General features: G+C 44.4%; 1 protein-coding gene and 6 non-coding genes across 7 annotated transcripts; 3 read left to right on the forward strand and 4 right to left on the reverse strand.

Moving 5' to 3' along the window:
- Positions 1–6,684: 6,684 nt before the first annotated feature.
- LOC148632581 (uncharacterized) lies at positions 6,685–11,517 on the reverse strand. The gene is made up of 2 exons (XM_088623850.1): positions 8,464–11,517; positions 6,685–7,156 (listed from the first exon to the last, which is right to left on the reverse strand). Exon 1 carries the CDS (start codon positions 11,513–11,515, stop codon positions 9,923–9,925), a length of 1,593 nt encoding a protein of 530 aa, XP_088479976.1. The 5' UTR covers positions 11,516–11,517; the 3' UTR covers positions 6,685–7,156; positions 8,464–9,922.
- Positions 11,518–12,541: 1,024 nt separating this feature from the next.
- Positions 12,542–12,615, forward strand: trnan-guu (transfer RNA asparagine (anticodon GUU)). The gene has a single exon. It is a non-coding gene; the product is annotated as a tRNA-Asn (tRNA).
- Positions 12,616–14,150: 1,535 nt separating this feature from the next.
- Positions 14,151–14,232, forward strand: trnas-uga (transfer RNA serine (anticodon UGA)). Its single transcript has one exon. It is a non-coding gene; the product is annotated as a tRNA-Ser (tRNA).
- Positions 14,233–15,779: 1,547 nt separating this feature from the next.
- Positions 15,780–15,852, reverse strand: trnar-ucg (transfer RNA arginine (anticodon UCG)). Its single transcript has one exon. It is a non-coding gene; the product is annotated as a tRNA-Arg (tRNA).
- A 1,194-nt stretch (positions 15,853–17,046) lies between these two features.
- Positions 17,047–17,120, forward strand: trnan-guu (transfer RNA asparagine (anticodon GUU)). Its single transcript has one exon. It is a non-coding gene; the product is annotated as a tRNA-Asn (tRNA).
- A 1,944-nt stretch (positions 17,121–19,064) lies between these two features.
- Positions 19,065–19,206, reverse strand: LOC148632586 (U4 spliceosomal RNA). Its single transcript, XR_015934262.1, has one exon. It is a non-coding gene; the product is annotated as a U4 spliceosomal RNA (small nuclear RNA).
- Positions 19,207–25,018: 5,812 nt separating this feature from the next.
- Positions 25,019–25,091, reverse strand: trnak-cuu (transfer RNA lysine (anticodon CUU)). The gene has a single exon. It is a non-coding gene; the product is annotated as a tRNA-Lys (tRNA).
- Between the last annotated feature and the right edge of the window lie 152 nt (positions 25,092–25,243).

Here is a 25,243-nt window from a genome sequence, read left to right on the forward strand (position 1 = left end):
AAAATCATTATGCTCAAACTATGAGAGAGAATTTTAAGGATAATTTAAGAAATCAGTCTTAGCTTGTTTCTATACACAGATGGTATTATTTACCCGCAAGGATTCCCCTGGTGTGCAAGATGTGCCTGAATACTCTTGATCAGCTTCCTGCTCACTTGAAGAGGGTGTGTATGAAGCACGCCATGGCAGAAGAGATCAGGATGGCCTCTCAACAGGCGAGGGAGGACATGATGAATCACCTGAAGAACAGGGTCATCGTGTATTACCACAGAATAGAGATCGTGTCTGGTGAGGCAAACAGAATAGTGGTTGTAAGACTGCTAGAGTCCTTGGGCCTTTTTGTACATGGGAAGCCTGAAGACACATCGGCAAGGTGAGATATTTTTAATCTGTAAGGCTTCTGTAGTTTCTTTTTGAAATCATTGTTACAACATATTATGTAAAAGCATGTTGAAAAAAATCTACCTGCATTCCAGCGGCCCTGAGCAAGAGGCCGCTGTCCAGGAGGAAGAGATGCCAGAGGCTGCTCTAGAAACTGAAACAGAAGCGGATAAGGAAGGGGAAGATGTGAGCTCTGAAGAACTCTATCAGCAGTAAGACTTTTTATTTTTCAGATGTATCTATTTTTTACTAAAATTCTAATTTGTCTTATAGGTATAAAATGTTTAAACCGGTGTTTTGTATCCTTACAGGCCCTGAGTAGTTAAAAAGTATCAGCAGGCTCTCCGGAAGAGAGTGGCCCAAGCTGGACTCTATAGAAAGCACTCCCTGGATGCTCCTCTCCTGATTGGATTCAAACAGTACCTTACCAAGGATCTTTGAGTGGCAAATTATTCTCAGGAGGTATTTATTTTTTAAAGGCATTTAAAATTAAGCAATGGTATCTTCATTGTAAATGTTTTTATTTCTTAGCTTAAAATTCACCCATGTGAAATGATGTCAGACATAAACATCATGACTCTATATTTTCTATCTGAATCTATTCTACTTAAATTATTACATTATACACAATTTGAGTTCATTTTAAAAAGTAAAAGGTAATGAAAGGAATGCATTTTCATAAGAAAGATAATACCGATATGCATGTGATAATCTTCCTTATATCATATACTGCATCATTTGGACACTTTGTGGGCTTGAAATACAAAGAAAATCATGTTCTATGGTACAAGATAAATACAAAACTTAAGCTTTTATTATAATTAGATTTGTTTATAAAGCATAAGCAATCATTTATTACATTAATATATGTAAAAATAACATTTTAGCATCATACGTTTAGTATATTTAGTCCCTAATGCTGAAAGAAATGATCATAGAACATGACTTCTAACCTTACCTGCGGTGTTTTTGATCCCTATTGCTCAATGCACAGTGAAAGCATTGCATACATGTGTCTGACAATGAGAAATGGGCCCCTGAGACAGTCATTTGCCTGTTTCACAAATGATCGTATTTTACTAGAGATTCTGTTTGGGATTCAGATGTGCATTCGGACAGCAATCCCTTTCAAGAAATGATACGTTCTGGATGAGGTCAAAGGTGCTTGAACACTTTAGGATGTGTTTGCAGTTATTCTGTGTCTCTCTAGCTTCAACCCAGTGATATATATATATATGCTCACTGATTTTTTGGTACATGCCCAGGGCAATAATCATTTTGAGGATTTATTTCCATATGTGCTAGAGGTTTAAACCGCCTGCACTCTTACTCCTTAAAAACCAACAAATGCAGATATGTAGCAATCATATTGTAGCGGACACTCATTTGCCTGTTTCACAAATGATCATATTTTACTAGAGATTCTGTTTGGGATACGGATGTGCATTCTGACAACAATCTCTTTCAAAAAATGATTTTACCTTATCGCAGCTTTGCCCCTCTTGCCTCTTTGGAAAATATCTCCATCTTGTGGTCGTTGTTGGTAATGTCTAGACAATATCTCCATCTTGTGGTCGTTGTTGGTAATGTCTAGACAATATCTCCATCATGTGGTCGTTGTTGGTAATGTCTTCTTATGCCCTTTTTTTATTTCCATTCTTTATTAGTTGATTATTAGTTGATTCTAGAATCTCTACAATAGAGCTGAAAATATCAGTTTTGTAGCAGACAATATGACATTAGTTATAGTCCAATTAAGAATTTATTACCCTGTTTGTAACATAACAAATTAAAATTGATTAAAACTAAGTTTGGAACACCAGGGAACATAAAAAATGATTTTTAGGAAAACCATTTGTTAAAATCATTTGTTATGTTCCCTGGTGTTCCAAACTTAGTTTTAATCAATTTTAATTTGTTATTATGTTAAAAACAGGGTAATAAGTTTCTAATTGGACTATAAATAATGTTATATTGTCTGCTATAAAACTGATGTTTTCAACTCCATTGTAGAGATTCTAGAATCAACTAATAGAGAATTAAAATAAAAAGGGCATAAGAAGACATTACCAACAACGACCACAAGATGGAGATGTTGTCTAGACATTACCAACAACGACCACAAGATGGAGATATTGTCCAAAGAGGCAAGAAGGGCAAAGCCGCGATAAGGAGATTGCTGTCAGAATGCACATCCGGATCCCAAACAGAATCTCTAGTAAAATATGATCATTTGTGAAACAGTCAAATGAGTGTCTGCTACAATATGATTGCTACATATCTGCATTTGTTGGTTTTTAAGGAGTAAGAGTGCAGGCGGTTTAAACCTGCGATCCAGTGTGTTGAAGTATTTCACAACACTACCCCTAGCACATCTGGAAATAAATCCTCATAATGATTATTGCCCTGGGCATGTACCAAAAAATCAGTGAGCATATACATATATTGCTGTGTTGAAGCTAGAGACACAGAATAAGTGCAAACACATCCTAAATACAGTGTTCCTGCACCTTGACCTCATCCAGAATGTATCGTTTTTTGAAAGGGATTGCTGTCAGAATGCACAACTGAATCCCAAACAGAATCTCTAGTCAAATATGATCATTTGTGAAACAGGCAAATGAGTCTCTCAGGTGCCCATTGCTCATTTTCAGACACATTTATGCAATACTTTCACCATGCGTTGAGCAATAGGGATTAAAGATACCAGAGGTAAGGTTTAAAAGTGATTCTGAGGTGCAACACATCAGCGAAACAGCTAGGCATCTGAAATGCGGGGTTTGAGAGCCCTTCAGGGAACACCGTACCCTAAAGGTACCAGAAGTCCACTAGTATAAGCATTAAGTCACTGTCAGCCCTGTTGCAATGTGATTGCTACATATCTTCATTTCTTTGGTTTTTAAGGAGTAAGAGTGCAGGGGGTCTAAATCTGCGATCCAGTGTGTTGAAGTATTTCACAACACTACCTGTAGCCCGTCTGGAAATAAATCCTCATTCTGATTATTGACCTGGGCATATACCAATAAATCACTGAGTATATATATATATCACTGTGTTGAAGCTAGAGACCTGTATGTAATAATATGATGCTAAAATGTTATTTTCACATGTAAGAAAACCGGCTCAGGGACGCCAAATATGTAATGTTGCCATAGCAAAATTAAATATAGTGGCTCTCTGAAGGCACCAGTTCTGTAGGGTTTGGGCATTTACTGAGACAATTATTAATTGTAGCAGTAAATCACAAAGTTGATTCTTTTGATGGCTTTAGAATCCAACCATGTGACATAACTCAAACAACGCGCACACACAGGTACTAATACACGAGGATACATTTATTAATACATAAAATATGCATGTAAACCTAACAGATCTTATCGAGAGGGTTATCAGAATACAAAAGATATATATTCAGTCAGTTACGAAGTGTTACACATATCAAGAGGACATACGTTCAGTATATCATTCATTAAGACCGTTTCGTTAATGAACTTGGTTATAACTTCAACATTAGATACTCAAACAAGTACATAACTCTTAGGAATTAAATTGATATCAACTGGTTGGGATAACAATTGAATTCTCGAGCTGTAATGCATTGAAGTTGAATACTCATCCAATCTTTGGGGATTCAGATCTTCCTGCGGGCACAAAGAAACAGTTGCAGGCTGTTGCTGTCCAATCCGCGCTCTCTGGCTCCGTGCCAGGCTGTGCTGTCCAGGGTCTCCGCCTCCTCCAGTGGAGAGTATCAGCTCATTCACGCTTCCGGCAGCCTTGGGGAGCGGTTGTCCCTGTCCTAATAAAGGTTGTTCAAGCCTGGCCAGGCGGGCGGCTACTGAATCCTTTTGTTCAGCCTTTTCTAGCCCTTTCCCTACCCCGGTGTTCTCATGGCACTTAGGACGCTGGGTGCGGTCCTGTGTGAGTGCTTTGGAACGGGGCTTAGCCAGCTCAGGAGCCTGTGCTCCTTCGAGCAGGAGGGAGTTAACCCTGCTGGCTCTGACGGCGAACACAGTCGCTTTAGCAGCTTTTTGCTCAGAGCGACTTTGGACATCATACTCCCAGGCTTTCTGCACGAATCTCTTAATGTCAGTCATTTTCATGGTCTGTGCATCTGTATGCATTAAGATCATCTTTCTGACTGACGGGTGGAGATTCGCAATGAATAAACCCTTGAAATGTGTGTTCTCTTCGCAACCCTCATCATTTCGCCCTGCAAAATAAGTTCGTCTAAGTCTCTCGTAATATTCGCGAGGGGACTCTGCTCTCTCGTGCTTAATGTTAAGGGCGGCGGCTATCGCAGCCGTCGGGTCAATAAACGCACTGTATTCTTCGATAAGTGCTTGACACAGCTCCTCAAAATCATTACAGACTTCTTTCATCTGCCTAGCCATCCACTCATGTACAGCTCTGCTGGTAGTTTTCCTGACCAGAAACACTTTCTCCTGTTCTGTGGCGTTTGGCAGGTATTGCAGGTTATACCTGAGGTCCTGAATATAACTCTCGATATTATTCTCTGACACTGCAGGGTCAAATCTCTCTATGTCCTTCGCTAGCTCTCTCAGAGAATGGAGATTTATTCTCCTAGCTTCTCCGCTGACGGAGATATGGAAGAGATCGTGGTCAGACTTGTCGTTGCTAGAGAGAGTGCTTAATAGCGACTCGAATTCAGACCTTTTAGCAACCATCGTTAAACTTAAAGAGTATTACTTTTAAGTACGAAATCACAGTTTTAACACAGAAAACCACAAGATCAAGTATGCAATCAACCCGGTAGATCGCAAAAGATCACAAAACAATCAAGCACTGCTTAAAGAGCAAGGGGAACTTTTTTTCCTTTCGGCTTTCAGCACACTGTATTGTCGTGTATGAAACCCGCGGCGTTTTATATGAATTATTCGCTTGGTTGACTCATTTCAGTCTTGCCACGCCCACCCAGGGACGCCAAATAATGTAGTGATTCATAGCCGTTCAGGGACGCCAAATATGTAAGAAAACCGGTTCAGGGACGCCAAATATGTAATCATAGTGGCTCTCTGAAGGCACCAGTTCTGTAGGGTTTGGGCATTTACTGAGACAATTATTAATTGTAGCAGTAAATCACAAAGTTGATTCTTTTGATGGCTTTAGAGTCCAACCATGCGACATAACTCAAACAACGCACACACACAGGTACTAATACACGAGGATACATTTATTAATACATAGAATATGCATATAAAACTAACAGATCTTATCGAGAGGGTTATCAGAATACAAAAGGTATATATTCAGTCAGTTACGAAGTGTTACACATATCAAGAGGACATACGTTCAGTATATCATTCATTAAGACCGTTTCGTAAATGAACTTAGTTATAACTTCTACATTAGATACTCAAACAAGTACATAACTCTTAGGAATTAAATTGATATCAACTGGTTGGGATAACAATTGAATTCTCGAGCTGTAATGCATTGAAGTTAAATACTCATCCAATCTTTGGGGATTCAGATCTCCTGCGGGCACAAAGAAACAGTTGCAGGCTGTTGCTGTCCAATCCCCGCTCTCTGGCTCAGTGCCAGGCTGTGCTGTGCGGCTTGCGACGGTGCGCTGCTGATGCTCACTGACCGGCTAGTTAGTGTTGGCTTTAACTAGCAAAGTTTGTGCACAGGAGAAAAGATGACTGTGGGTCCCAGCAAGTCAGGAAGAGGACCGGTTCGTTCCTAATGAAGAGCTAGTTCTGAATAGTGATTCAGCTTTCCACAGTTCCGACCTGTTCACGAGGCCTGCTGCTGGTTACTCTCTGGCAACCTCCACTCTAGACTCTTAGAACAAAGGAAAGTTCTGGCACTCAGACACACTGGCCGTTCCGTGGTTGTCCGGGCTGAGTCTCAGGATGGTCAGGAGGCGCGCTGCGAGGATGTCCTGCCCTTGGGAGCCTTCTGCTCCTGGGCCGTCCTGCCCTTGAATTCTCCTTTGAATTCCCTTTAGAACAGTCCACAGAATCCTCTCCAGAATCCCTTCTGAATCTTGTTGAATCTCACTGAATCTCTCAGGCTCTCTGTGTTGCCTGTTTTTACCTGGAGGAACTTCAGCTCATTGATTGGCTGAAAGTTCCATGGGCATCAGAGTCCCACGTGGGTTACTCGGCCCTACCAGTCCCTGATTGGTTGATCAAGGTGAGATATGAGTCACTTACTCCTGACACTTAGTAATGCAGTCCAGATGTCCAACTGGCACTCCCTAGACAGATAGGCGCCAATGGATGCAAAGGAACAAGTAATAGGTTTATTCCATGCTGAAAAAAAGAAGAAAGAGAACACAACGTTTCGGCCGTGGAGCCTTCTTCAGGTGTGAGAGAGACAGGGCAGTAGGCAAAGGTAAAGTAGCGGGAGAACAAAGGTTGAGAGGGAGGAGGAGTGAGAGGCGGGAGCAGGGGACAGAAAGAGAGGCCAATCAAGAGGTGTGAAGTCAGAATGGGTGCAGAGAGGTGTGAAATGAAACTTCCAATGAATGGAGAAAATTTAAAAGAACAGTAATCTGTCGTTAAGGGAAGGGAGAATGTGTGATCCTAGCTGCAGAATAATTTTAGTTTCGGTGGTCTTTCTAATGTATGAGTTCGGAAAACCGTCTTTGAGAACACAGACGGAGAGATTAGAGTGGTCGTGGCCGTCAGAGGTGAAATGAGAAACAATGGGCTTGGAGAGATCTTTAATCTTCACAGCCCTGACGTGTTCTCTGAAGCGGTCTCCGAGTCTCCTTCCTGTTTCCCCAATGTAGATGGCTGGGCATTTACTGCAAGAGATACAGTAAATAAGGTTGCTGGAGGTACAAGATGCTGTCTGGGTGATCCGGAATTGTCCTGAGGGGCCTTGAATGAGTGTGGTGGTGGCTGTGTACTTGCAGGTGATACAGCGAGCTCTTTTGCAAGGGAAGGTGCCTGGTGTGGATGGTTGCTGAGGGCGGTCAAGGGAGCTGTGAACGAGGAGGTTACGCAGATTAGGTGGTCGGCGATATGAGATGATAGGGCGATCAGAAAAGAGGGCCCCAATGGAGGGATCATCCTGTAGGATGGAAAAGTTCTGGTTAATGGTCCTGGGGATAGGAAGTGTGTTAGGGTGGTAAGGAAGCACCAAAGGAATGCGGTTGTTACGGCGGGAGTTCCTGATCGGGTTGATGGTCCGGGGGGTGTTTTTGGCTCGGGCAAGGGCCCTGTCAATCACACTGCTGGGGTATCCTCTGTTGATAAAAAATGAGTACATTTCGAGGGCTTGGTTTTCGAAGTCGATGTCGTCGCTGCATAATCGTCGTAACCTAAGGAACTGTGAAAAAGGAAGAGAGTTTTTAGTGTGGTTGGGGTGAAATGAGCTGTACAGGAGGTAGCTGTGTGAATCCGTGGGTTTGTAATAAACTGAAGTGGACAGTCGGGGGTAGTTGATAGACAAGTGGATGTCTAGAAACGGAAGAGTGGTGGAAGAAATGTTAACCGTATATTTGAGGGACGGGTGGAAGTTGGTGAAATGGTGCAAGAAGGATTCAAGCTGATCGTTGGAGCATGTGGCGGCACCGACGCAGTCATCAATATATCGTTTGTAGAGGTCAGGGACATAGCCAGTGTAGGAAGCGAAGAAGCGTTCTTCTACCCAGCCGACAAAAATGTTGGCATAGCTGGGTCCCATTCTGGTGCCCATGGCAACTCCACTGACCTGTTGGTAAAAAAGATTATTGAAAGAGAATGCGTTCAGTGTGAGGACCAATTCCGCAAGGCGTACCAGGGTGTGGGTGGGTGGATCAAGCACTGTGCGTTTGTCCAGCGTGTGCTTGAGGGCTGTAAGGCCATCATTATGGGGAATGACGGTGTACAGAGATGTGATGTCCATGGTAAAAATGTGGCATTCGGTACCCTGAAATCGGAAATCATTGAAAAGTTGGAGCGCGTGGTTGGTGTCTTTGATGTATGAGGGAAGATCTTCAACCAGCGGTCTCATGAGGCTGTCGAGAAAGGCTGAGATGTAAGTAGTTGGACAGTTACATGCTGATACGATGGGGCGTCCAGGGGTGTCCGGTTTGTGGATTTTGGGGAGGAGGTAAAATTGAGATACCTGTGGGTGTTCCATGATGAGCCGGTTCGCCTCCTGGGGGAGCTCGTTGCTGCTGATAAGAAGGGAAATGGTGGATACCACTTCCTTTTGGTAGTCAGTGGTAGGGTCCTGTTGGAGAGGGAGGTAGGCAGAAGTGTCAGTTAGTTGTCTAGAGGCTTCAAAGATATATAGATCTTTACGCCACACCACAACAGCACCTCCTTTGTCCGCTGGTTTGATGACGATATCATCCCTGTTGCGGAGAGACTGGAGCGCCTGATTTTCTCCTTGGGTGAGGTTAGACCTATGTTTACTGGGTATAGAGAGTGCCTTGGGAGCTTGATTAGTGCATTGGTTGATGAAATAATCAACTGGTGGAAAACGGCCAGAGGAGGGAGTCCAACAGCTCTGTTTGGGATTAATGTTGTTAATGACATCAATAACCGGGTTGTTATCAGCTGCCTGTGAAAAGGAATTGTCGGCAAAATGTGCTCTGAGACGGATCCTGCGGTAAAAGCGGTTAAGGTCGACATTGGTCTGGGGGATGTCCAGCTTCCTGGGAACTGGTACAAAACTGAGCCCTTTGCTGAGGAGGGATCGCTCATCCTGTGAGAGGGAAAGGTCAGAAGGTATGGTGACAACAAGGTTAGGGTTGGTGAGGGTGTCCGGGGTGTTGATGGTTTTCTTCTGTAGAAGATGACTGAGTTTTTTGTCCTTCTCTGTAGTGAGAAACTGGTAGAGTTTAGAGTTGAGAGATCTAATGAGGTTAGTTATGAAGGGAAGATGGTGTGGAGCTGTCAGCCGTAGAAATTCCTTAGCCTCTTTGATGTTGTTGTCGGAAAGGATAATCTGTTTTTTGAGGGAGAAAATGGTAGAGAGCATTAGTTTCCTAGAAAATTGTTTTAGAAGTCTCTGAGTGTTACTCTGGGTGTTATCAGAGTCAAAAGAAAAGGTATTAAATTTAAGGCGAAATCCTTTAGGGATGATATTATGTCGACGACATCTGTAAAGGAATAGAAGGTGGTTAGAAAGCCTGGTCTTGGAACAGATAGCTGTAAAGAGACGGAATGCTGGTTTAGTGAGAGAAGCGGGCAAGTGGCCCAGGGAGGAGGAGAAGGTATGACGAAGAGATCTAGAAAAAGATTTGGAGGAAGGCATAGTGGGTCGCAGCAGCTGTAGGCGGTAGTAGTTCAGGTGGGTAGCTGCGTCAGCATGCGTAGGCTGCAAAGGAACAAGTAATAGGTTTATTCCATGCTGAAAAAAAGAAGAAAGAGAACACAACGTTTCGGCCGTGGAGCCTTCTTCAGGTGTGAGAGAGACAGGGCAGTAGGCAAAGGTAAAGTAGCGGGAGAACAAAGGTTGAGAGGGAGGAGGAGTGAGAGGCGGGAGCAGGGGACAGAAAGAGAGGCCAATCAAGAGGTGTGAAGTCAGAATGGGTGCAGAGAGGTGTGAAATGAAACTTCCAATGAATGGAGAAAATTTAAAAGAACAGTAATCTGTCGTTAAGGGAAGGGAGAATGTGTGATCCTAGCTGCAGAATAATTTTAGTTTCGGTGGTCTTTCTAATGTATGAGTTCGGAAAACCGTCTTTGAGAACACAGACGGAGAGATTAGAGTGGTCGTGGCCGTCAGAGGTGAAATGAGAAACAATGGGCTTGGAGAGATCTTTAATCTTCACAGCCCTGACGTGTTCTCTGAAGCGGTCTCCGAGTCTCCTTCCTGTTTCCCCAATGTAGATGGCTGGGCATTTACTGCAAGAGATACAGTAAATAAGGTTGCTGGAGGTACAAGATGCTGTCTGGGTGATCCGGAATTGTCCTGAGGGGCCTTGAATGAGTGTGGTGGTGGCTGTGTACTTGCAGGTGATACAGCGAGCTCTTTTGCAAGGGAAGGTGCCTGGTGTGGATGGTTGCTGAGGGCGGTCAAGGGAGCTGTGAACGAGGAGGTTACGCAGATTAGGTGGTCGGCGATATGAGATGATAGGGCGATCAGAAAAGAGGGCCCCAATGGAGGGATCATCCTGTAGGATGGAAAAGTTCTGGTTAATGGTCCTGGGGATAGGAAGTGTGTTAGGGTGGTAAGGAAGCACCAAAGGAATGCGGTTGTTACGGCGGGAGTTCCTGATCGGGTTGATGGTCCGGGGGGTGTTTTTGGCTCGGGCAAGGGCCCTGTCAATCACACTGCTGGGGTATCCTCTGTTGATAAAAAATGAGTACATTTCGAGGGCTTGGTTTTCGAAATCGATGTCGTCGCTGCATAATCGTCGTAACCTAAGGAACTGTGAAAAAGGAAGAGAGTTTTTAGTGTGGTTGGGGTGAAATGAGCTGTACAGGAGGTAGCTGTGTGAATCCGTGGGTTTGTAATAAACTGAAGTGGACAGTCGGGGGTAGTTGATAGACAAGTGGATGTCTAGAAACGGAAGAGTGGTGGAAGAAATGTTAACCGTATATTTGAGGGACGGGTGGAAGTTGGTGAAATGGTGCAGGAAGGATTCAAGCTGATCGTTGGAGCATGTGGCGGCACCGACGCAGTCATCAATATATCGTTTGTAGAGGTCAGGGACATAGCCAGTGTAGGAAGCGAAGAAGCGTTCTTCTACCCAGCCGACAAAAATGTTGGCATAGCTGGGTCCCATTCTGGTGCCCATGGCAACTCCACTGACCTGTTGGTAAAAAAGATTATTGAAAGAGAATGCGTTCAGTGTGAGGACCAATTCCGCAAGGCGTACCAGGGTGTGGGTGGGTGGATCAAGCACTGTGCGTTTGTCCAGCGTGTGCTTGAGGGCTGTAAGGCCATCATTATGGGGAATGACGGTGTACAGAGATGTGATGTCCATGGTAAAAATGTGGCATTCGGTACCCTGAAATCGGAAATCATTGAAAAGTTGGAGCGCGTGGTTGGTGTCTTTGATGTATGAGGGAAGATCTTCAACCAGCGGTCTCATGAGGCTGTCGAGAAAGGCTGAGATGTAAGTAGTTGGACAGTTACATGCTGATACGATGGGGCGTCCAGGGGTGTCCGGTTTGTGGATTTTGGGGAGGAGGTAAAATTGAGATACCTGTGGGTGTTCCATGATGAGCCGGTTCGCTATCATTGATCATGATAGCCAGGCTTAGCTAAGTGCATCCCCCATTGGGAGCTGTCCTAGGACCTTAAATCACCCTGGGAATAGTCTCTCTGTGGCTCCACCACAGAGATGAACAGAGAAATGAGGCCTCATTTGGGAAGCTCGGAAACACTTAATTCTGCCTTATTAATAAGCCTCGCCGCTACATCAGCATGCAATAAACCTATTACTTGTTCCTTTGCAGCCGAGGCATGCTGACGTAGCTACCCAGCTGAACATCTTGCAGACTCTACAGTACTTCTCTCCTGTAGAAGTAAAGCAGGGCTTGCTGGGTGAGCTTTTGCTCCGGTAAATTAGGTCAAGTGTCATGTTAAATCACTTCTTCTAAACACAACATTTGCTGGTGCTAGCTTTCCCCATGAAAAGAGACATTTCCCTTACAGTACATGACATATCGTTTTTATTCTATCAATAAGTATAGAAATTAAACAAAAGAAAAAATGGTGTCGCCAAAGAATGCACAGCTCTGTCGCCTTGGGGAGGTGTCAAGGGCATTGACCTCCTTGGACATGAAAAGTGCCCGATAAATGCCATTTCTCATCATTTCTCTTGGCGTTAGTTCTGCTATTAAATGGGATGGAGGCAACGGGCTCAGAGAGCAGGTTAAGTGCACACCGAACGCAGATGTGTCCAAGTAAAAGCGCGGTGCTCCGCTGGCGCTGTTCCCTAGTGGCTTAAAGTGCCTGCCTAGTAAGCAGGCGATCCTGGGTCTGAATACCAGCGGTGCCTCTCTCCGTGTCTTGTTGTGCCGAATGTCTCATTTCAGACAAACATGTACAGCTTGGTTCAGTTTAATGCAAGAATTCATTTCCTTTCTGGAATAACTTGTTTTTGAAGAAATCCATACAGCTTGTGAAAGATGAAATCCATTTCTTGGTTGTCAGTGGAAAAAGATTGCCGGCTGCAAGAAGCGCAAGTGATTGTTTTCTTTGACCATAAACCTGCAAATGTAGGGAACACAAGTGGCCGTCAGTCTCTGTGGCGCAATCGGTTAGCGCGTTCGGCTGTTAACCGAAAGGTTGGTGGTTCAAGCCCACCCAGGGACGCGTGTCTCAGTTTTTCCAATGTAAACATCATCACCGCTAAAGATGATGGCGCAGAAGGCTCCACAGTAGAAACGTTGTGCTTCTTTTCTTCTCTTTTCAGCATGGAGTAAACCTTTGCTTGATCCTTTGCAGCCTACGCATGCTGACACAGCTACGTTTCTCTTAACGCGCCTCAATCATTATTCACCAAAACCATCAGCAGAATGTGTCGCCTTTGTGGTGATGTCACTCCTCTGCTTCACAAATGTCCTTAGTGACGGACAATTTCTTTCTGCCATTTTTCCGGAGCGGTTATTGATTGCTCCATCATTTCCCTAATACTTTCCATCCCTAGATTGAAAAAAAAAACAGAAACAGGCTGACAGGACGACAATCAAATTGCAAAAACTCATCAAAGCACTCGATAGAGTATTTGAATCCACAAGTAGCTATGAGCAACTTTGTCCTGGCTTGCATGAAAGTCGGAAAATGTCAAAAAGAAAAAGATGGTGGCTTTTTCATATTTGTTCTTTCATTTTTAGTTCGTTGGCTCTTCTGTCCATTGTCCTCCTGCCTGGCTCTTGACCTGTGACTGTCTGAACGCACACATTAGACTTTCAGGCGGGGGATTTGTCCTGAGCCTCTGTGAAAGACCCACCCACCCCCATAAATAACTGCTCTAGAAACACATGAATGCAAAACTAAACCACAGCTTAAAGAGGAGCTCCAACTCAGTGCCATACTAATGTAAACAAAGTAATACTAAGACATGTTCTTATTGATTTGTCTTACCTTGAGATATGTAATTGGATTTCAGGATTAACTTCCTCATTCAATGTAGTGGTGATTCTTTGCCTGGTCAGTACCTGGGTGGGAGACCTCCAGCGAACAATTAAGCTTGCTGCTGGAAGTGGTGTTAAGAGACTCTTAGGATCTTCCAGAGGTCTCTGTCCAATAGCACTAGTTGCCTTAGAGCTGGCTCAAACATTGCTCAAGAGTCTACCTTTCACAGATGCGCAAAGATGAATGATGGGGGTGCACGCTTCAAGGAGCCTTCCAACTGTAGGGACCGATTAGAGACGATCCGTAGCATGTGTTCGTTTCCATATACGCCCCGTGTCTCAACGGTAGGACAGAGTCAAATACTGCCTCGACACGTAACAGCGTTATATTAAACCGCAGGACTTGAGGGCTGTTTTGTTTGAATGTTCAAGGCATTGGTAAGAACGTAGGTCAAGGGCCATTGGTGCATCTCCTGTAACTGGAGCAAAAATGCTATTCAAAGTGCAGTGACTAAAATCGTCGTCCACATGTCTCCGTTGTTGATTGCTTTCTGTCCAAGAACGTTCTGTTTTCATGTCCGAACGGGGAGACTTTATCATTCCAACTTGAAGCCACCCTTAAGTCCTCTGAGGTGTGTGTGTGTGTGCTTGCACGTATGGCGTAAAAGGTTTCTTAAACGGAGAGCGAACTTGAAAAAAGTTGCCTCCGCTGCCGCCGCCGCCTCGCACTCCCTGTTCGATTGTAGCAAGAAGGCAGCGGCCGCGGCGCTCGCTGTAGTCGTGGCCGAGTGGTTAAGGTGACGGACTTGAAATCCGTTGGGGTCTCCCCGCGCAGGTTCAAATCCTGCCGACTACGGCGTCCTTTGCATTTGGTTGCGTGCGTGCGTGTAAAAGGACCAGCGCCGTTTCGTTTTCGCTGGGACCTTTAACACTCTAAATCGCCTGGACCCGCAGCCTGTGAAATCGATTCTTCAGCACCCACGAAGGATGCTTTGCCGCTGGACACAGATACCGATGCTTTTCTGCAACGAGCTTTCCAGCTGAATTTTCTCGGCAGCTCCGTACTGAACCTGTTCTCCATTGCAACATAGCGGAGGCTCGTCACGTCTATAGCAAGGCTGTGTAGGACCGCATACGCCACAGTGACTTGTACACAGACCACATGAAAGGCAAGCAAAATACACTTTTAAAATTCCAAAGACTCACAAGGTCAGAGGAACAGCGATGACCTGAACAGATCTGTTCCAGAAGTCTAGGTTGACCTTTTTAGAGCTGTAATTGCATTTTTGTTTAATAGAAGATCAAATCTACTCGCATGTACCAGCACCTTACAGTTTATTGATGTTAATTCTGTTTAAGTAATAAGATTGCTAACGATGTTGGACTTTAGCCGGTGTTTTTAGAACAAATTGCTTACACTTCTGTAAGGAATACGCAGTACGTGCCTTTGTCAGTCATTGCTCACCATACCTGTAACTTTCTTATCTAACTCACTTCCTCAAATGGTGAAGGTCCACAAACATAAATGAAAAAAAAACCCTTGTTGTAGATGAGGTGCACAAAAAAGCAGCCCCTGATAGTGTATAACACATTTGTACTATTGCAGAGACACATGTAACATATATATATATACTGTATATATATATGAAACAGAAATAGAAACAGAAACAGGAATCGCTTACTCACCTGGAGAATCTCTGTAGGAATATCTAGCATTTATCAATGGAAATAAAAGCTGCTTTAATACAGTGCATGTTCAAACTCAAACCCTCAGCTGCTGTTCTTGTTTGTTTTGGGACAAATTGCAACTGAGCATCGCATGAGCCGTTACGTACCCTTATCTGTTAGGGAATTTCAAGGGAGGAGTTAGGTCAGAATGGGTAGGCTGCAAAACAACAAGTAAAGATGTATTCCAAGATGAAACGTTGTGGCGGTTTTCTTATCTTTTCAGCATGGACTAAACTTTTACGTGTTCCTTATATGCTATATGTGTATCTATTAGCACCAATGTCGTTCTTAAAAACTAACATGAAATTGTCAGGGACATTCAGCTATATACAAAGACGAGACAGACAAAGTAATAATTCCGTATTAACGTGGCCTACATATTGACGCAATGATCGAACTAACTGACATGTTCTGATTCAGATCCCCTGCAGTTCATGCCAATTAGAACAATAGCAATGCTGAGTCCTCCCCACCCTACCGAGCACAAATTCAGCTGCTCTCCAGTTCTGTTCTGCATGTTTTTTCATTGCAATTGAGCTCGGAGCTGGAGATGATCTCCATACAGTTCTGTGTTCACTAGCGTGCTAATTTACGGGTTGTGGCAAATGCTTTTCTATAGTTCATATACATGACGGCAACCTGTTACCGAGGAACCTGAGAGGTTTAAAAGCCTCACGAGCCAGGCAGGACTCGAACCTACAATCTTCTGATCCGAAGTCAGACGCGTTATCCATTACGCCACTGGCCCATAGAACATGCACTTGCACTCCACCACAGAGAGCTCTACACTGCTACTAGTAGTACACTTCCCCATCTAAATTTTCACAGCAAGAAACTTGTGTTTCCTACTATTTTTATCAGGTTTAAAATATCATCTCCTTAAAACAGAAAAAGTGTTGATGTGTCGTGCTGAAATTCCGATTGATTTTGAATTCAAAGAAAAAAGGTTTTCTTCCAAAACACCATGAAATTGTCACATCTTGCAGACAATAGGTGTATTCCATGTTGAAAAGAGAAGAAAGAAAACCATGGAGCCTTTTACAGGTGTGAGGCTTCTTCAGGTGTGAGAAGACCTCACAGTCGAAACGCTGTGTTTCCGTTCTTCTCTTTTCAGCATGCAATAAACCTATTACTTGTTCCTTTGCAGCCGAGGCATGCTGACGTAGCTACCCAGCTGAACACCTTGCAGACTCTACAGTACTTCTCTCCTGTAGAAGTAAAGCAGGGCTTGCTGGGTGAGCTTTTGCTCCGGTAAATTAGGTCACGTGTCATGTTAAATCACTTCTTCTAAACACAACATTTGCTGGTGCTAGCTTTCACCATGAAAAGAGACATTTCCCTTACAGTACATGACATATCGTTTTTATTCTATCAATAAGTATAGAAATTAAACAAAAGAAAAAATGGTGTCGCCAAAGAATGCACAGCTCTGTCGCCTTGGGGAGGTGTCAAGGGCATTGAGCTCCTTGGACATGAAAAGTGCCCGATAAATGCCATTTCTCATCATTTCTCTTGGCGTCAGTTCTGCTATTAAATGGGACGGAGGCAACGGGCTCAGAGAGCAGGTTAAGTGCACACCGAACGCAGATGTGTCCAAGTGTCTGTAAAAGCGCGGTGCTCCGCTAGCGCTGTTCCCTAGTGGCTTAAAGTGCCCGCCTAGTAAGCAGGCGATCCTGGGTCTGAATACCAGCGGTGCCTCTCTCCGTGTCTTGTTGTGCCGAATGTATCATTTCAGACAAACATGTACAGCTTGGTTCAGTTTAATGCAAGAATTCATTTTCTTTTCTGGAATAACTTGTTTTTGAAGAAATCCATACAGCTTGTGAAAGATGAAATCCATTTCTTGGTTGTCAGTGGAAAAAGATTGCCGGCTGCAAGAAGCGCAAGTGATTGTTTTCTTTGACCATAAACCTGCAAATGTAGGGAGCACAAGCGGCCATCAGTCTCTGTGGTGCAATCGGTTAGCGCGTTCGGCTGTTAACCGAAAGGTTGGTGGTTCAAGCCCACCCAGGGATGTCTCAGTTTTTCCAATGTAAACATCATCACCGCTAAAGAAGATGGCGTAGAAGGCTCCACAGTCGAAACGTTGTGCTTCTTTTCTTCTCTTTTCAGCATGGAGTAAACCTTTGCTTGATCCTTTGCAGCCTAAGCATGCTGACGCAGCTACCTTTCTCTTAACGCGCCTCAATCATTATTCACCAAAACGATCAGCAGAATAAGTCGCCTTTGTGGTGATGTCACTCCTCTGCTTCACAAATGTCCTTAGTGACGGGCCATTTCTTTCTGCCATTTTTCCGGAGCGGTTATTGATTGCTCCATCATTTCCCTCTTACTTTCTATGACTAGATTGAAAAAAAAAACAGAAACAGGCTGACAGGACGACAATCAAATTGCAAAAACTCATCAAAGCACTCGATAGAGTATTTGAATCCACAAGTAGCTACGAGCAACTTTGTCCTGGCTTGCATGAAAGTCGGAAAATGTCAAAAAGAAAAAGATGGTGGCTTTTTCATATTCGTTCTTTTATTTTTAGTTCGTTGGCTCTTCTGTTCATTGTCCTCCTGCCTGGCTCTTGACCTGTGACTGTCTGAACGCACACAGTAAAATTTCATGTGGGGGATTTGTCCTGAGCCTCTGTGAAAGACCCACCCACCCCTATAAATAACTGCTCTAGAAACACATGAATGCAAAACTAAACCACAGCTTAAAGAGGAGCTTGTCATGACCGCCAGGCAGTTAAGACCAACTCATAAGCGATCTAATCAGCACCAGCAGTGGGTGATTATTAACAAACGCCGCCGCACGAGTTTACCCACCTGCACACACTCCACCGTGCGGTACGCAGTGCTATTTTTACCATCTTTACCTGCTTCCCGCTGCTCGGTATTGAGTCTGCTCCTTGAGAGCTCTACCTGGCGTTTTTCCATTACCTCGTTTATTCTGGATATTGGACTCCCCTTCTGCCTTTTCGACTTTGGACCTCGCCTCTCACCTCGGACTGTTTGCCACCAGTGTTCTCCCTGGATTACGACTTACCTTACGCCTCTTGACCACGAAACAAAGCAAAGCAGAGCAAAACAAAACGAACAAACGAAAACCCTCACGTCCCGCACTTGCATATAACGCCGTTACGTGCCCAAGCGGTATTGTATGTCATCCTAGCACTGCACCCCGGGGCGTACGGTATATGGGAACGAGCACACGCCACGAATCGTCTCGAATCACTCCCTACAGCTGTAAGGAGCTTTGAAGCGTGCACCCCCAACATTCTTCTTTGCGCATCTGTGAAAGGTAAACTCTTGAGCAAACTCTGAACCAGCTCTAAGGAAACTAATCCGATTAGACGTTACTTTGACTCATCCTTTAAGGGACCCTTGTTAATTGGAGAAATCAATGATTTCGAATGAATTCTGTATGCGTTAAAAGACAGCTATACACAGAAAACATGCAGGACACTGCTCATGATGTTTCCCGAGCCGAAACACAGTGCGTTTTTCCAAGCCATCTGACAAAGCCCGCCCACTGAAAACTGCAGCAGATCGTGTAAAGGCGTTCAACTTTGTAACTACTGCACGCACAGGAAGCAGAATAAATTCCTCTTTTCAAACTGTCAAAGGTTTGCTGCAGGACATCGCACAATCTCTTTTGAACGGGGACAAACGATTTCTTATGGGGCGCAGTAAGTACAGACGTTTATAAAGCTCCACTCATGCCGACGATGCAGCATGAAGAAGCGCAACCTAACGTTTGACAGACAAAAGCCGGGCGCCGCTACAAGCAATATGAAATCAAACTGACAGCACACGGCGTTTCGCGCTGACTCAAAAGTGATCTCGACAGACGCTGTTCTCTGCATAACGCTGAAAGAGCTAAAGAGCGTTTCTGTTGAAACGTAACAAGCTCGTTTCTTTCTATCATGATGTCACCATGACAAAATCTGTCTTTAAACACCTTGCTCAGTCTCTGACTAGACTGTCAAAAATTGCTTTCGCCGATTGTATTGCAAACCGGCGGAAGGGGGGTATTGGGAAAAGTTTTCAACTAGTAATAATCGCGCCTCGGCGAAACCTCACAGGCTACGATACTGCCACTGCGCAAAGCTGACGGTTGCCAGGCAACCGCGGGGATCCTACGGAAATCGTTATCAATCGTCTCATGGCATGTCGTTGCTGTAACGCTTCATATTTGTCGTCTTCTTCTTCTAGCTTGAGGTTTTGAAGAATTTCATGACAGACAAGGGCTCCGTCGGAAACAAAGGGCGTTGTGAGAAAACCGTTGCTTATTTTCAGCAGCAGGAATACAACCCTTTAAATACAAGATGACAGAACAATGACGAAGGGCATGCCGGGAGGAACTCATGCACTACAGAGGAAAGGGGGCGGGCACGTACAGTTCACATTCAAGCCACAAGTACTCTTCTCGGATGTTGCATAAACAAATCCTAACGTCCTGAAAGCATTGCAGCATGTTTGTGTCCCACTTCCCGTGGTTGCAGGACGACAGACACGAACGGACAAACACAATCTGTGGCGTTTAGCGTGACATAGTCTTGCAGGCATCGTGCTGTCTCACTGCAATACTATACCGCTGGAGGAAACAGCCCGGGTTCGATGAGCCTTGGAATGTGACTAGGAAAGTGAAGCCTTTTGAAAGAGGTAAAACACTGCTCAAAGGAACTGAGGGAGAATCTTACAGGGGATTCTGAGCGGTGTCTAAATAAATAAATTCTTCAGTGTCCGCGGATGGCATTTTGCAGCTGGAAACAGATGTCGACGCTTTTTGAACAGAGCACCAAAAAAGCGTCTTTTTTAAAGGTACAGGTATTGAGCATTGGTGGTTCAGTGGAAGAATTCTTGCCTGCCAAGTAAGAGGCTCGGGTTCGATTCCTGGCCAATGCAGTGGCTTTTGCATGCTCACCACTATACCACCAACACACGCCCACAGGATCCCAGCAGGACACCACCAGAGAATGCTCACGATTTCGGAAGCTGTCTCCGGGATGTTCTGATTCCACACATCCTGAATAAATCATGATATTGTTAGTTGCTGTAGCTAGACGTTCAAATGAGTTTCATGGCCAGATGGACTGTTTCCTCCAGCGGTATAGTATTGCAGTGAGACAGCACGATGCCTGCAAGACTATGTCACGCTAAACGCCACAGATTGTTTGTCCAAATTTGAACTTTCACAAAAGCATGCTAGCAGACAAATGCGCCTCAGAGGACTTAAGGCTGGCTTCAAGTTGGAATGATAAAGTCTCCCCGTCCGGTTAGGAAAAGGGAACTTTGTTAGACAGAAAGAAGGAAGTAACAATAACGGAGAATTGTGTGCAAGGATTTTAGAAGCTGCGCAGCCCTGCAGTTTCAATAGCCCTTTTATTCGTGTTAGATGCTGGAATTACCTTTTTTTGACGCTCTTACGAATGCGATGTCAATGAAAACAGAACAAAGCACAAAAAACCCCTCAAGTCCTGCAGTTGGATAGAATGCTGTTACACGTCCAAGCCATATTTGACTTCATCCTACCATTGCAACACGGGGCGTATATGGAAACGAACACACGCTACGAATTGTCTCTAATCAGTCCCTACAGTTGTAAGGCGCCTGGAAGCATGCACCCCCATCATTAATCTTTGCGCATCTGTGCAAGGTAAACTCTGGAGCAGTCTTTGAAACGGCTCAAAGGAAACACGTGATTGATTCCATGTGCATCTGGGGTTCATATCTTATTTACATTTAATTCAAGGGAAAGGCTTGGGTCAGTTTCAGACGGCCTCCAACAGCGAGATTCAAGCGCCCCACCTTCAGCCCAATCTGCGCCACCAGAACGCCAACGGCTCCTCTGTGCTCCGGGGTGCGGTTGTGACCCCGTAACCTAAAGTGTTGGTGGCAGACAAATGGAGACTAACAGGTGACGTCCTAGGACATGACTACATTGTGACACTTGGTGGGGATGGTGACCATTGCTTGGAAAAGAGTGCGAGGCCCCTTTAGAAAAACATTTTGTTAACAGGCATTCTGCCTCAGCCTAAACACCTATAGCTTGAAAAGCGCATGCTATTAGACAGGCACCTCTGCAAGACCTTAAGAGTCTCTTAAACTAGTGATAGTAAGGTGTTCCCAATGGGCGATGTTCGGCTTTCAAATCATCTCTCCTTGGAAGCGCCGAGATGCAGCTGTTTAAGGCTTAGAAGCAGCTGACTGTTTCACTACCTAGCTGATCACTGTCAGTCAGGGAGCTCAGAGGTGAAAAGCCTGTCTGAGAGACAATTCGCCGTCGATCAGTTCAATATGTTCCGTACCAGCTCGGCGCACCTGAGATCATCTTGGTAGCCGTGTAGCTCAGATGAGTGAGAGCGTGTGTGTGTGTACCACCGTGATTGGATGCCGGTCCTTCTCAGGTCACAGTAAACCTTCTGCTGCCTAACTTCCCTTATTTTTGGGGATCCCTTTGAAATAGCAAAGGAAAAAAAAACTGGCTCTTCATCAGCGTGATCAACCTCACCCAGTGTGGCGCAGTGGCCTAATGGCTAAGGCACTGGCACTGGCACTCTAAGCCAGGGATTGTGGGTTCGAGTCCCATCTGGGGTGCTCCTGTCCCCTTTTGAGAGTACAAATCTCCTTGCAATTTGCAAAGCTGCAACCCCACCTTACTCAGTGAGCGTCTCTGCTTTTCTCTCACATACAGTTGGAAGAAAAACTTTTGTAAACAGCCCTTCGGAATGATGTGGATTTCTGCATGAATGGCTCCTAACATGTGATCTTATCTTTATCTAAGTCATAATAATCAATAAAGAGAGTCTGATTTAACAAACAACACACGCCCAACATTTGACATTGCTGTTTTAACAAATGTTTTAAACAATCAAGGTCATTGATGGAAAAAGTACGTGAACCCTTATATTAAGGAGCTAGTGGAACCTCCTTTATTGACAAAAACCTCAACCCCCACTTTCTGTAGCGGCTGGTCAGACCTGAGCAGCGGTTAGGAGGTATTTTGGCCTATTCCTCTATGCAAAACTGTTTCAGTTCATGTATATTTTTGGGATGTCTTGCGCTGAACGGCCTGCTTCAGATCATGCCACAGCACTTCAATGGGATTGGGGTCAGGACTCTTACTTGGCCATCCCAAAATACGGAATTTCTTCTGTTTCAGCCACTCTTTTGTTGATGTACCCCTTTATTTTTGTCATGCTGCATGACCCAGCGTCTTTCGAGTTTTAGATCACAGGCAGACACCCTGACATTCTGCTGTAGAATTTCCTGATACATCTTGGAATTCATCGGTCCCTCGATGATTGCAAGCCGTACAGCCTCCGCCATGCTTCCCAGGTGGGATGAGGTTTTGGAGTTGGTATGCAGTGTTTTGTTATCTCCAAACATAACGCTGTGCACATTTACCAACAAGTTCAACTTTTGTCACGTCTGTCCACAGAACATTGTTCCAGGAGTTGCTGTGGAACATCCATGTGGTCTTTAGCAAACTTGAGAGGGGCAGTGGTGGTTTTTTTGTTGGGGAGAGCAGTGGTTTCCTCCGTGGTGACCTCGGATGATCACCACTCCTGTTCAGATTTCTTCTTATGGTGGACTCATGAACACAGACGTAAGACAAAGTCAACCACCTGTTCGCTAGATCCCATCCCCACTCAGCTAGTCAAAGATTCCCTCGAAGGACTGGCAGGACCTATAATTAGTATGATGAATGCATCGCTTGCGTCAGGCGTTGTACCTGATCAATTTAAGGTAGCAGTTGTTAGACCGCTCCTTAAGAAGTCAAATTTGGATCCACAAGTTCTTAACAACTACAGGCCTGTCTCAAAGGTCCCATTTCAATCTAAAAGTCTTGAGAGAATAGTTGTTGCCCAACGTCAATCGTATCTGGATTCAAATAATATAATTGAGAAATTTTAGTCTGGTTTCTGAAACTGCATTATCGAGAGTCGTAAATGATATTCTCTTAGCTACTGATGCGGGGAATGCAACAGTGCTTGTGCTTCTAGATCTTAGAGCTGCCTTTGACACGGTTGACCTCTCTGTTTTGTTACACAGGCTTGAGTTTGAGGTTGGCTTATCTGGAACCGTCCTTCAGTGGTTTACTTCACATTTTACTCATCGTTTTCATTATGTTCAAATATCTAATAATTGTACTGCTTCATCAACGTCACCAGTTCAATTTGGGGTACCAGACGGATCAGTGCCGGGACCAATATTGCTCTCTCTCTCTACATGCTGCTGCTAGGTAGGATAATACGAAAAAATAATATTAACTTTCATTCATATGCTGATGACACTCAAATAAACATTTTGTTTCCACCAAATGACAACTCTTCTATTATCACTTTAGTTAAATGCATTAATGAAGGAAAGACTTGGATGTGTGAAAACTTTTTGTTACTCAACTCTGAGAAAACTGAGGATCTGTTGATCGGAGGCAACAATACTGATAGGACTACTATAACTTCAGCACTTAACTCAGAGGATTTAAACATTTGCCTCAAAGAGACAGCACGTAATCTAGGCGGCATATTAGACACAAGGCTCTTAACAACTTGCATTGTTAAGTGCCTTGGGACAACCTTGTTGTGAAAGGCGCTATATAGAAATACATTGATTTGAACTGAATTGACAATGTAAAATGTTGTGTGTTGTTTGTTAAACAAGACTGTCTTTATTTATTATTATGCGTCAGATGAAGATCAGATCACATTTTAAGAGCCATTCATGTAGAAATCCAGATCATTCGTGTTTTAAAAGTCGGGGGAAAAGCGAAACGGGTGCTTTTCCTTTGTTGCGCAGACACACGACGACACCGTAGGCGGCAGGACTCGAAGCTTCGCGGGGAGACCCCGACGGCTTTCTAAGCCATCGCCCTAACCACTCGGCCACGGCTGCAGCGCGCGTTGCTTTCTTGATACAGTCTAACATAGAGTGCTGGGCGGCGGTGGAAACCTTTTTCAAAGTCGCTTTTGGTTTAACAACAACAAAAAAAAAATTCACAAAATGCATGCTAGCAGACAAATGCGCCTCGGAGAACTTAAGGCTGGCTTCAAGTTGGAATGATAGTCTCCCCGTCCGGTCAGGAAAAGGGAACTTTGTTAGACAGAAAGAAGGAAGTAACAATAACGAAGAATTGTGTGCAAGGATTTTAGAAGCTGCGCAGCCCTGCAGTTTCAATAGCCCTTTTATTCGTGTTAGATGCTGGAATTGCCTTTTTTTGACGCTCTTACGAATGCGATGTCAACGAAAACAGAACAAAGCACAAAAAACCCTCAAGTCCTGCAGTTGGATAGTTGGATAGAATGCCGTTACGCGTCCAAGCCGTATTTTCAAGACGTGATTCCCTGAGTCCCAAAAATTTGTAAGTTCTTTGGATGATCTGTGGACCGATCTTTCACGATGAAGAATTCCTTAAGAAGAATAGATCTCGGCCCACCATCCAAATGCCTCCATCTCAAAACAGCAACCTCCCACTGCCCTTAGTCTGCAAGGCAGTCCTTTCAAGTGCGATGATGACGCCGGGACCTTCGTTGCCTATTGTACGAGCTGAACTTTTGTGCTCATCAATTCAACGCTCTTTCCATCAACTCATCTTGTCTTTTGACGCTTCGTGTTTTGTGCTCCTTTGACTATCGGCATATCGGGTGACTGCAAACACTGAAGTTCTTGCTTACGGAGTGTGGAACAGTGTTTTCAAGTGATCGCTGTTCTGTCATGTTGACGCCGAGTGAATCTTTCTTTGGCAACATGGGCAGGCTGACAGCAAAAGTAATGGCAAATTTCTTGACTTATTTCTGAATATGAATGTTCTTTAGAAAAGGGATGCGGCGTTGCTTCTCCCCCGTGTAAAGGTCACGCATTCCAGACGTGGTTATGAGCGAACAGTTGCCGCAAGTGTTTGAAAAGAGCAAGCAGCCATGCCCCGTGTGAGGATCAAACTCAGGACCTTCAGATAAAGAGACTGACGCGCTACCAACTACGCCAACGAGGCCAGCTGCAGTGCACAGCCGGAAAGTTTGCCTCATATGGATTTCAGTCGCCCGTTCCCTAATCTTCAGACGCCCTCTGCTGGATGTTGCATTTGCCTTTTGATCTCACCGATACTTTTTTGGTCTGTTTCTGTTGCGAGTCTGTTTTTCAGAT

Source organism: Lepisosteus platostomus, unplaced genomic scaffold (assembly GCF_059453375.1).
Source record: "Lepisosteus platostomus isolate fLepPlt1 unplaced genomic scaffold, fLepPlt1.hap1 Scaffold_60_H1, whole genome shotgun sequence".
Classification (NCBI taxonomy): Eukaryota; Metazoa; Chordata; class Actinopteri; order Semionotiformes; family Lepisosteidae; genus Lepisosteus; species Lepisosteus platostomus.